The 13238-nt window shown below is 36.6% G+C and overlaps 1 protein-coding gene across 2 annotated transcripts in view; it reads left to right on the forward strand.

The window, feature by feature from the left end:
* The window catches only part of LOC306845237 (tyrosine-protein kinase RYK-like), a 62813-nt gene extending 50139 nt beyond the window's left edge, over positions 1–12674 (forward strand). The window contains exons 12-16 of one of the 2 annotated variants that reach the window (XM_079377919.1): positions 3895–4027; positions 6099–6208; positions 6593–6752; positions 9399–9535; positions 10234–12674. In XM_079377919.1, the coding sequence (XP_079234045.1) occupies positions 3895–4027; positions 6099–6208; positions 6593–6752; positions 9399–9535; positions 10234–10345 (652 nt within the window). In that variant the 3' untranslated portion in view covers positions 10346–12674. The remainder of the gene's footprint in view (positions 1–3894; positions 4028–6098; positions 6209–6592; positions 6753–9398; positions 9536–10233) is intronic. The other variant, XM_079377920.1, reaches the window with a different exon arrangement.
* Positions 12675–13238: the final 564 nt, after the last annotated feature.

Genomic DNA, 13238 nt, shown 5'->3' on the forward strand with positions numbered 1-13238 from the left:
CACCTGAGCAAAAGCATTCTTTATACCAGACCTGTACAGCACGCGCACAAATAAAGTGTGTAACTTCACTTTAATGTGCTATTTATATTTGATTTGACCCTTGATGTAACTAAATGATGTTCATTTTACCTGAGAAAACATTTTTACTGTACAATACACTGCAGTTCAAACGTTTAGGTTTATTTTGCTCATCAAGGCTGTTTTCATCTATTTGATAAAATACTGAATATTATTTCACAAAATAATATTGTGAAATATTTCTATTTTAATATACTTTAAAATGTAATTAATTCCTGTGAAGCAAAGCAGTATTTTCAGTGTCACATGATCCTTTAGAAATCATTCTAATATGCTGATTTTTAATCAATGTTGGAAACAGTTGTACTGCTCTTTTATTTATTTATTATACTGTATTTTTTGGGACCTGTGATATTTAAAAAAAAAAAAAAATAATAAAGTTAAAAAGAACAGTGTTAGTCAAAATAGAGATTTTGTGTTACAGTATAAACTTCAAAAGTTTGGGGTCAGACATTTTTTTTCTTTCTGTTTTAAAGATACTTTTTCATTTTAGATAATAGCCTGACCTGACATAATACGCATTATGTAGTAAACATATGTGTCTTCTGAGGATGATGTCAATGTGCAGTCAATGTGCTCTTCTGCGCGGCCGCGGTGGAAGAAGAGCGCGGTCATGCGCGCATGCTCAGCTTAGAGGGAACACTGCGTGGGAGACTTGTATTTAAGGTAGCCCGTCGGGCAGGGCAGTGATACATTTTAGTAGCCCGACTGGAAAACACAATAGCCCCGGGACATCGGGCTAGCGATTTTGCGAGCCCTGCATTATAACAAATGTCATATTTAGCGACCTGTGCCCTTCAGCAAGTACGACATATACAGAAATTGAATAAAGTTATCAAACACTGAATTCTAAATTAATATAGATGAATCCTTAAAGCTAGAAAAATGTATTTCCTCTTTTTTTTTTTTTTTTTTTTTTTTTTTTTTTTTTTTTGACAGTGCTGGGCTGCTCCAGGACAGTTTTGAAAACCCTTTCAGAGACATGTTCTTAAATGTGACTCATATATAACATATAACACATGCATGCACGGTTTTAAGGCAGCTTTAATCACCCTCATGAATTAACTGACCACAACATTGCATGCACATCATTTCTTTCGTGCTTTGATATGAAATGATAAAGGCTACAGCACGCACCGTTGCCACAGCTCCGGGTGTGTGTTCACGGTGTGTGTGTGTTCACTGCTGTGTGTGTGCACGTTGAATGGGTTAAAATGCAGAGCACGAATTCCGAGTATGGGTCACCATACTTGGCTGAATGTCACTTCACATTATAATTGAAGAGCGCTCGCGGAGTACAGTATCGTTTTCCGTGCTCGTTTGACTTGCGCCTGGCGCTGAGGAGTCGTGCACGTCTGAAACGTCTCCTTTTTGATGTGCTTGTAAAGACGTTCTGTGACTAAATAAATGCACTTCTTGGCAAGAAAAAAAGAGACCGAGGCAGCAGTTGTGAGCGGGGTGGCCAACACTAGCCCCGCCCCTGTGTTAATGGCGTTAAATATTTTTAACGCGTTAAACTGAAAAAATTAATCGCGTGCGTATGTATATGTGCACCCTTGCAATTCTTTCAGAAAATGCAACACTTCTCTCAGAAAACTGTTCTGATTGCAAATGTTTTGGTATTCTTGTTTATTCTTTTTGTTTGCACTGCAACAACACAAAAAACAGAGAAGAAAAGTCAAACTTGATAAAATTTCACACAACTCAAATATGGACTAGACAAAATTATTGGCACCTTGTCAAATTTGTAAGAAATAATTGCTTTTCAAGCATGTGATGCTCCTGTAATTTGTATTTAGACACACCTGTGGCAAGTAACAGGTGTGGGCAATATAGTAATCACACTTGCAACCAGTTAAAATGGAGAAAAGTTGACTCAACCTTTGTGTTGTGTGTCACACTGAGCATGGAGAAAAGAAAGAATTAAAAAGAGTTGTCTGTGGATTTGAGAGAAAAAATTGTGGGAAAACATGGACAATCCCAAGGCTACAAGTCCATCTCCAGATCTTAATGTTCCTGTGTCCACTGTGCGCAATGTCATCAAGAGGTTTACAGCCCATGGCACTGTAGCTAACCTCCCTGGATGTGGACGGAAGAGCAAAATTAATGAAAAATTACAACAAAGGATTGTTGGAATGGTGAATAAAGAACCCCGATTACCTTCCAAACAAATTCAAGCTGATCTGCAGACACCGGGTACAACAGTGTCAGCTCGCACTATCCGTCGCCATCTGAATGAAAAGGGAGACCCAGGAGGATACCACTGCTTACACAAAGGCATAAAAATGCAAGACTGGAGTTTGCCAAAACTTATGTGACAAAACCACAATCCTTCTGGGAGAACGTACTGTGAACAGATGAGACAAAGTAGAGCTTTTTGGTAAAGGACATCATGGTACTGTTTACAGAAAAAAAATGATGCCTTCAAAGAAAATAACACAGTCCCTACAGTCAAACATGGTGGAGGTTCAAAGATGTTTTGGGGTTGCTTTGCTGCTTCTGGCACTGGATGCCTTGACTGTGTGAAAGGTATCATAAAATCTTACCAAAGAATTTTGGGGCACAACGTAGTGGTCATTGTCAGAAAGCTGCGTCTCCACTAGAGGTCATGGGTCTTCCAGAAGGACAATGACCCGAAATACACTTCAAAAAGCACACTCAGAAATGGTTACAAACAAAGCGCTGGAGAGTTCTGAAATGGCCAGCAGTGAGTCTAGATCTGAATCCCATAGAACACCTGTGGAGAGATCTCAAAACAGCAGTTGGGAGAAGGCATCCTTCAAATCTTAATGACCTGGAGCAGTTTGCAAAAGAAGAGTGGTCCAAAATTCCAGTATAGATGTGTAAGAAACTCATTCATGGTTACAGGAAGCGATTGATTTCAGTTATTTTTACCAAAGGGGGTGCTAACAAATATTAAGTTAAGGGTGCTAATAATTTTGTCCAGTGCACTTTTTGGGTTCCGTGTGGAATTGTATCAGATTTGACTTTTCTTTTGTTTTTGTTTTTTTTTTGTTGTTCCAATGCAAACAACAACAAAAATGAGTACCAAAACATTTGCAACTGCAACAATTTTCTGACAGAATTGCAGGGGTGCCGATATTTTTGGCCATGACTGTATGTATGTGTGTAATTTAATATATAAATATAAATATTAGCCATTTATTGGCCATTTATTGGCCATTGGTTTTTATTTATTTATTGATGAAAACTGCTGAATAAAATACTAACAAAATTAATATACTTTTGACATGAACTGCAATGAAAATTAAATTTTAAACTGAATACAAATTTTGTAATTAATTCTGGTGTTTATCAATTAGTATCACTTCACATAATATTTAATATTACTTCATCTTTATTAATAATTTCCTGATATTAATATAGCAGCATTACAACAGCTCTGAGGTCAAACATTCTGTTTAGATTTTTCTGTTTCCCGCTTGGTTGCCTTTTGGGATGGGCTCGGACCCATATCCTGTCCTGAGCTTTCCGAGCTTTGCAGTCACGCAGACCCGTGTCTGAGGTTAAATGGTCAGCGCAGCCAGTGACTTTAATTTTTCCTCGTCCGAAATGAATTGCTGGTGGAAATAGTCATGTACACACCAAGTACCTCAGGGTAACATGTCACTTCCTGTCTACTTTGTGTATCATTGCTAGTGGGAATCTAATAACAGGAAGTAATTTCTCTAATTCTTGTTTTAATTGTTTCCCCCACTCATTAAATGTGTAGTTGTGCACTTGTTTTGTCTTTCTGCAGAAATGTGTTTGAGATCTTAACCTATTTTTTTATTTTTTTGGTCTATTCACTCTTAGGAACCTGTTACCCATCAGCCATGTGTGTATAGAAGATGGTGAGAAGCCCATGGTCCTATTGCCCTATATGAACTGGGGACATCTTAAGCTTTTCCTGCGCCAATGTAAGCTTGCTGAGGCCAACAACCCACAGGTAAGACTTCCACAAAATGTATTTTTATATTATTTTTAAGTGACATTTGTGACATTTTGAGTTTGATTGATATCAGAGCACTCCTTCATTGCTCTGATATTAATTTAGTTGAAAAAAACAGCACACTTACTTTACTGATTGTTTTATTTAACATGCAACATTTAAACTGCATCGACATTTGCACAGCGAGTGATTTTTGAGCAGTGTGAATTCAGCTAATGCTAAGTAGCATAATGAGACGACTCCTGCTGTTAGCTGTAAATCAGTCTAAGGCAGGTGTTTATATTAGAGACCCTCCAGCAGAACACCTGGTGTGTTCAGATTATCCCGATTTAATTGCTTGCTTCTAAACAGTGAATTCATTGTGCAGATCCTCTGTCAACATCGAGTGAACTTTCTATGATAGGTGCTTTACAGTAGTTTACTGTTCACAATCGAGCCTTTGTGATGTTAACCCTGGGCGGTCTTTCATTCAGCTGCCACTGAACCCTCTTCAAAGACAAGATTACATATATTCGATCAATCAGACTAGTGTAGTCTTAAAATGGTTAAATGGGTGCTTTTAAGATATCAATTTTTCCTCTTTAAGACCAAGCTTGTTGTGGCGGTGTTGTTATACTTCCTGCCTCAATGCACAATTGTCTTTTTTTGGAAAAACATATATCATGTAAACTACCCATGCTATAGTTAATACCCTGCATTTTGGCATTTAAAGTGGATGATTTATTTTAGTATTTACTGCCAAAATTTTCACCTCTCACCTGAACTGAATCTTAAACCCTATTCGCACGGGATTAGTATTATCTGGGGACCTTGTGTGATTTTTGAAATTACCCCCCCACATCTGAATTTCGTGTGGTGCATTCGCACGGGATAAGTGAAGCCTGTGATTTTACTCGAAATTACTGACTTATCTCCGGATACCCAGATGTCAAGGCTTTGAGAGTCCCGTTCTATGGTCCAATTAGATGGATTTAAAAGAAAAAAAGAAACTAATATAGTTTTGTGCCCCTTGTCATTTACATTTCACCAGGTTAAAATAATATCTCAAGTTTTATGCTTGATTTATTTGTAACACATTAAACATTTTCAGCATGATGCCTAAATTCACTTGTAGCATTTTAGAAAAGCTTTTTGTTTTTATCTTTTTTTTTTTTTTACACTGCAACATTGGACATTTATTCTGTATTGGTTATAAAATAATTATCAGCTTATTAGTATTTTAATATCTGTGCATTTCTAACTAAACCATTGCTCTTGAGTGATTTGCAAATGGGAATAAATTGGAATCTTGTCTTCTCAAAGAGGGGTTTAGCATGTTGACAGACACACACACACTTGCTGTTAACTGCTGGCACACCCTCTCAGAAAAGTTACGTGTCTAAATCGATCCCCTGTAAGGCTTGACAGCTAAAAAGAAAAGGTTGAGATTTAAAAAGACACTTATTGACCATCCCTACCTTCTACATGTTTGACATGTATTCTCTCTTGAGTAAACATTTCAGTCCAATCACTCTAACCAAATTCACACTGAACAAACAGGAATGAGCATGCACCATCGAACTCATCTGACACCTGAGTTTGTCATACACTGCAATTATTTTGTTCTAAAGCCTTGTGTATAGTTCATCTGAAAAGCCAGTCATTATGGTTATGACCTTGTCAGTTAGCACCCAGGGTTTCTTGTTGTGCCTGACTGGAGATAGATTATACAAGGATGCCTGCAGTTGAGACACTCCCTCTAAAGAGTGTTAGTGTGTGGCTATGCGTCTAGGGGCAGAGGATGTATACGTTTAGTGAGGTAACTGTCATTTACATCAGACGTCACTACCAAATGACATTCAGCAGAGGAACTTGTTGCTCCATCAAGTCTGGTTTCCTAAGAGGTGAACACGCACGCATCTGTTTACACACTTGTCATGCGTCTCACTTTTTGTGTCTTTTGCTTTCTCTTGCTGGACCTCTCTTAATAAAAAGATACAACTTTTTTTTAGACTCATAGAGACCTTTAAAATTTCTTATTGGTCACAACCATTTAGTCCACTTTCTCTCTCTCTTGTGTTACCCACAGGCCATCTCTCAACAAGACCTGGTCCACATGGCAATACAGATTTCATGTGGGATGAGTTATCTGGCACGGAGAGAGGTTATTCACAAAGACCTGGCTGCCAGAAACTGTGTGTAAGTGCCATTTGAACTCATGTTCTCCCACTATTTACCATTTTAAATCAACTGTCCTTCACACATCAGTATAAAGCTTCACCAAGTGTTACATATTGGCATTGGCTATAAAAAAAAAAGTAAAGTCAAATAGTCATTATTGCAATTGTTATGATAATGACTGTTCAGATGTGCATTATCGCATTTTTCATAGATAATTGCCAAATAATTAAGAGAAAAATATTTAAGCGTAAAGCATTTTATTTTTTTTTATTCTCTCCATGTATTCTTTTTCATCCATTTGCAGTAGCATGTATGTATGTTTGTGTGTGTATATATGTATGTGTATGTTTTTTTTTTTGACGATTTAGTTTTTTTAAATTATTCACTTATTTATTTTTGTAGAATTGATAATAGTATGCAAGTGAAGATCACAGACAACGCGCTGGCTCGTGATCTCTTCCCCATGGACTATCACTGCCTCGGGGACAATGAGAACCGACCTGTTCGCTGGATGGCTTTGGAGAGTTTGCTTAACAATGACTTCTCTAGTGCCAGTGATGTGGTAAGAGTCGCTGCTTCTTTATGCCTTTTTTGCAACAGACTGTAACATGCACTCATAATATTTTGTTTCATACCAGCAGCAGGTGTTCTCTAATGTATTGTTTTTCTCTTCCTATGGATGATTTGCCTATAAAAGAATGTTGTACCCTTATGGTATTTTGTTATGGCACTGTTAAAATTGCTATCATTTTTAAGATTCGTAATTGTGTCCCAGATCCTGGTAACGGATTTAACATTTCTTAACTTCTTTGACGTCATACGGTCTGCTCTATCATGCATTGTTACTGCTGACAATTACAGTAATCATGCTTCAGGTGCCCATGGACTTGTTGAGGCCTGTATTGTCAGCTGCATTCAGCAGTATCACAGTTAACACGCATTTGAATTTCCCTAATGTGTTTATATTCAGAATAATAGTCATGTAATAGGTGTACAATCAAATTTCAGAATTTCGCAAGTCTGCATATGTGCACAGTGCAAGGTAAAGGGAGAGTTCACTCAAACGAAATTATCACCATTTATTTACTCTCATGTTGTTCCAAACTCCAAAGACTTTTGTTTATCTTGGAAGCAAATGAATGTGTTCTGTTGCTCTATTGAAAGACCATTACACCAGAACTTTAATGCTTCACAGAGTTCATAAAGACATTGTAAAAAAAAAAACAAAAAAACAACAACTATGAAGTCTTCTGAAAAGACACGATCACTTTATATGATAAACAAATTTAACTTGGGCATTTATTCACACATAAATATTGATCAATGCACATACATGGAGCACATCAAATATGGTAAAGGAAGCTCAAACATACTTTCTTGACGCGTGAAAACCAGTGAGTTTTGTTCTTGTGTATTATGCAAGAACCGCTAATCTTGTGCATCAAGAAAATACGGATTAAACCACTCTATTTACATTGATTAGTTTTATAATGTCTTGTTGAAGCTTGTGAAGAATCAAAGTTTTGGTGTAATGGACTTTCAGTGGAGGAACAGTAATGTCTCGTTTTGTGAAAAATATCCTAATATCTCCCTTGGAAAAAATGTATGGGTCAAAACAATGTAAAAGTGAGTAAACGAGGACTGAATTTGTATTTTTGGGTGACCTATCCTTTTAACCAAACTCAACCCTGGAGCATTTTTGCATTTCTGAGAAAAGTGAATGGGGGAGAAAATTGTGTTTGTCTGGCAACACACTGTACGTTCCCGTCTGTCTCACTCAAAGTGCCAAGGAAACAACCCACCCTAGACAGTCAGGAAGGACTGAACGCTGCCTGGCTGCCTCATAAATGACACACTGGGCCAAAACCTGTCAGCGATCTGACCTCTGCATCCTTTCAATCCAACAGAACAATAGTGTCTGGTGCTGCCATCATGCCAGGAACAATTATTAAAGCATTGTTAATCATAATAGGAGCTGGTGATGAGCAGTGGCCTGGTATGGAAATTTACTGATTTACTAGGATACGCAGGAGATTTCTTTACTTTAAAAAAAATAAGGGCATGATGGGCACGATTGTCTTCTAATGAATAGGGAGGATTAATTTCAAGCACATTCTGCAGTCAAGTGTGTGTTGCCCTCAAGCGCAAACATAATTTTTTGAACAGTACTTTTACTGTTTAGCATTTTCCAACACATCTCCCTGAAGGGAAGACACGTATAGAACTGGTTGTAAAGTCTGAAAGTAATGCAGCTTTTTATAGTCGTATTGCTTTTTATATCCAAGATTATTGACGCATCTACTCAGCTAGATTGACTTGAACATTATTTATAACAAGAGCTGTAATTACACTAATTTGCACTTCAGTTTGTTTCATAGCTAATGATGTAGAACAAACATCTTTATGCATGTTAAATGGGCATGGCTGCTTATTTATTAGATTTGAAGCATCTTAAATGTTTCAGTGAACAAGCTGTGATTGTGTCCAAAATCAATGGAAAGAATCCACATTTCCTTCTTTTGTGTTACTGGAATGCTTTGTTTCCAGAATACTTCCAGTGGCCCTAAAATGGCCTAACGGGGACCTCATGGCTCAAACAAATCCAGATAGGGCACTTTTTTTTTTCTTTTGGAAACATGATTTGTCATGTTTCTCCGTTTTATAAATTATTTTAAGTAATGCAATGATATTTAAAATTCTGACAGATGCAGAGAAGCCAATAATTATTTATTTGACCAGTTTTAAATGAATAAATATAATTTTATATTAATATAAATGGATAATAATAATAAAACGACTTAAAATCAACAAATTTGTAATAACTAAGGATTATATTTTGAAATGTTTATTAATGTTTTGATTTAAAAATAGTGCTAATAAATGGTTCTTAAAGATGTTGTGAACATGAATCTTTAAAAACAGCATTTTTAGAAACGTTGTCTTATATTTATTATGACCCCCCCCCCCCCCCCCCCCCAATCATCTGTGAAACTCTCCAAGACGCTTCCCGTATGTCCTATACGAAGATTCTAATAGGAATGTCTTTCTGCATTCAAATACTGATCTGCAAACACTATCTGTTTGTTTACTAAATAACGTCCGGCTCAAGTGATCTCATCACTTGTCGAAAGGGAAGGATCATCTTTCTGTTTCAGTCATTGTGTGTCACTCAGCCTGCTCTGAGCTCTTGTGTGTTGCTTCCTTACAGTGGGCTTTTGGGGTTACTTTGTGGGAACTGATGACCTTGGGACAGACTCCTTATGTTGACATCGACCCCTTCGAGATGGCTGCCTATCTGAAGGACGGCTACAGAATAGCACAACCCATCAACTGCCCCGATGAACTGTGAGTTTGGTACAGACATTTAGCTGCTGTATTTGAATCAATTTCAGAATAAATGTATTTTTTTAAATAACGTGTAGAGTTAATATTGCCAAATAAATAAACTCTTGTAAACTTACTTAGTGACTGGCAGTGCTCCCAAAGTATCAGTAACAACAGCTTTCTTAAATCTTGATTCATTTCAAGGGAACCTTTAGAAAATGAAATAGACAGTTTGATCCGAATACAAGAAGTCCGCACAATCGGAACCTTATCGGCATCCTGCAATAGCTAGGGAACTGGAGCCGTGGTGACCGGACCAGCCAGGAATTACAAAGCAACGAGCGCTGTTGACCATGTCAGTGACCCAAACACAGCAAGATTTATTGTCTTATGCGCACTCACCGGAACACAGTTTAGAGAACGCAGGAAAGGCTAATCAGCATTGGATCACAGCCTCGCACTCTCCCTCCAGGGAATAAGTGATGAATGTGTTCTGCAGCTTGCCTTGTATGTTGGAAAGCCTGAATAGAAACTGAGCGATAAGCCGATCTCAACTTTCACTCAAGACGTTTTCGAAGGTTGCTGCTGTCAAGTGTAATCAAGATCAATAAGTTTCGTCAGACCAGATTTTCTTCTTTGATCAATCTGCTACGGCTTCGTCAGTGACCGATCTGATAAAAGTAAATGTTTTGTTTATATGAAGATGTTCTCTGTTTCAGATTTGCAGTGATGGCCTGTTGCTGGGCCTTGGATCCGGAGGAGAGACCAAAATTCCAACAGCTCGTCCAATGCCTCACTGAGTTCCACGCAGCTTTAGGGGCCTACGTCTAAACACGCTCAAATCAGCTGAGTTGTTGAACAGCACTATTCCAGAGAGTGAAAGCTAATGCAGTGCCTTACTTTATAAGAAAACTAGCCATTTTGTAAAGTGCTTTTGTTTCGTGCGATATGAAATGTGGCTTGGTTTGGAGGTCCGTATCATTTGTATATCACAGCTGCGTGAATATCAAGGACTATTTCTGATTCTCATGAATATCAATATCCACACTTGTTTGGAATGCTGATATTAGGGTGTCCACAGGTAGCTGCTGTTCTCTTTGTTTCACGAAGAAGCCTTTTTTTCTTTTTTATAATAATAGAAATGACAAGAAACTGACCTAAATGTACGGTGATTTTCCTTTTGGACTTTTTAAATATTGCTCGGAGTAATCTGTACATAGATTTTCAAAGACTTCAGTGAGAGGAGCTTCATCTCCACTGCATTTATTTGTTTTAAAAAGACAGAACAAGTCTCCGCAGCATTAAATGTGCAGAAAAAATGCCTCATCCTGAGCATGGCAATTGGTACGTAAACTAGATTCAGAAAAAGTTTTTTTTTTTTCGTTTTGGGACTAAAGATGGTGGAGCCCTACAGCTTTACCTCCTTAAATTATGAGGTGTTCATGGAGGTTTGAAGCAGCATGTCGGGGATCCTGCAAGTCAAACTGGACTTTGGTACAGGGTTTTTATTCAAATTCCTAAAGCTTTTGATGTTTGACTGTTCTGTGTCAGAACAATGCCTTCCTTGTATGTTTAAATCCGTATGAATACATGGACAAGAAAAGAAACATGAGTCACTGTGAATATTTGAAGTGTACAGCCTAGACACCATTTTCAAATCCTTCCTTCTCCATCTATAGGCTCTTCTTTCTATCCTTGTGATCACTGCATGTTGACATTTTTAAATGGTTTTGTGTAAACTGAATTCATACCTATCAATTAAATGAGGCCTCTAAATAAAATGGGATCTCAGTTTTAGTGTTTGTGTATGTCGCCTTCAATGCATGATTTGTTCTGGAGGATGGTTTTAAACCTATATGCAAACTTTTTCACCCCCTCTTAATACTTGATACAAGCATCTAATTTTAGTGATCAAAGCTGTTGTGAACTATTCTGAATGGAACAATTTTGCAATAGTTCCACCCTACTCTGGTGTCATGATAAGTGTTGTGCTTTTAATACGTAATAACTTTGTGCAAATGTTTATCTTGAGAGAGCAGCCAAAAGGCTATCAGTAATTTGTGGTCTGGCAGACTACATATTTGTGCAATCTTTATTCATTGTAATTTTATCAGTGAAGTATATTTTTTCATAGCTGAAAGTTAGCAATTTCAAATGTTTTTATTAAATGCATGATGCTACGTTTCACTGCATTTCTGATGGCATTTTGATATAAAAGAAGTACACATTGTATAAAAAATTGTAAAGAAATATTAGAAGTGCTAAAGCTATGATGATAACTTGTTTATTTTTATTGTTTTTGATGTCATGCAAAGAAAAAAACATCTGTTGGCTTGTTGCACCCACAAAGAGGGTAAAACCTAAACGTTTCCCGTTTTATGTAATTGTGTAATGGAAAGTCACTTTTTTTTGAAGGCTGAATATGCTTAATCTTCAATTGGGGTAGTGGTTTAGAAAAATGATCATGCTATTCAGAGATGGTTTTTCTTTCCCTGGTTCTGACATGCTTTATTCTGTATAATATACAGTTTAATCTTCGCTAATGGCAAAATATGTTCAACAAATGTTTCTTTAACTTGTATAAATGCATGCTCGCCTATCTACGTACAACTTGACAAGCACAACATGCTCAGACATCACTTGCTGACACCATCTGTGACCTGCTCTCTGTGTACTCTGGATGTAAATGTCGCAATATAAAAGGTTAGACAATGTTTCTTTAGAAAACATTAATGTATCTTGTATAACTGGCCTGAATTTTCATAACCACTCCTTTCTTTTTCCATGGTAAGATTTCAAAAGAAGGCACCGTGAGGAGTGTTAGCCTTTTGTTCAGGTACTACCTTACAATAAGCTTTTTCAAAAATTATTAATTTTGTTAGTAAGTAGATGATCACTTGAATGTTGGTTCTATTCTCTATCATATGATGCCAATTTCAGTGTTGTTGTTGGTGTAGCATTTCATTTTAATGGAGCTCTACAATTACACTACAATGACTGTCTCCATTGTTGAATGAAAAATCAAAAATCTGTCATTTACACACCTTCGTGTCATTCCAGACTCAAGGCTTTCGTTCATCTTTGAAACACTTTTTTTTATTTTTTATTTTTTTTATGAAAACTGAGAGATTTTTGTCTCTTCATTAAAAGTCCATTCCCCAAAACGTTCAGTCTTTTAAATATTCATAAAGAGATCGTTCAAGAAATCCAAGGTAAAAAAAAAACTTTTGGTTCTTGCTCAACCAAATACAATGGAGCTTGCGTTTGCCATATTTGATGTGCTTTAAGTGTTGATCAGTGTTTATTGGTCAATGAGGAAAAGTGTTTTCAAGCATCAAAAATAAGGGTAATGGAACTTATTTTTCCCTAATTCCCCATTATAATGTCTTTTTAGTTTGTTTTTGTTGTTTTTGAGTAAAAAATATATTTTTTTTACCATGATATACAGAAGGCACCCACTAAAATTCCGTTCAGTGTAATATGTAAAAAAAAGAAGAAATTCTCAAAATATTAACTTAATAATTTTAAAACTTTATTTTATCACTATCCTTCAAACCACTAGGTTTTACCCATTTGACAACAAGAAGTTTTTGTAAGGAAGTGACATTTTTATATATTTTTTAGAAATGCAGGTCAGAAGTGTTCCATTTTTACATAAATATGAATGTTAGGCTGAAACTTTTTTTTTTTTTTTTTTTTTTATTGAAAGAATATTAGTATTGTA

Source organism: Barbus barbus, assembly GCF_936440315.1.
Source record: "Barbus barbus genome assembly, chromosome: 25".
In the NCBI taxonomy this organism is placed as follows: Eukaryota; Metazoa; Chordata; class Actinopteri; order Cypriniformes; family Cyprinidae; genus Barbus; species Barbus barbus.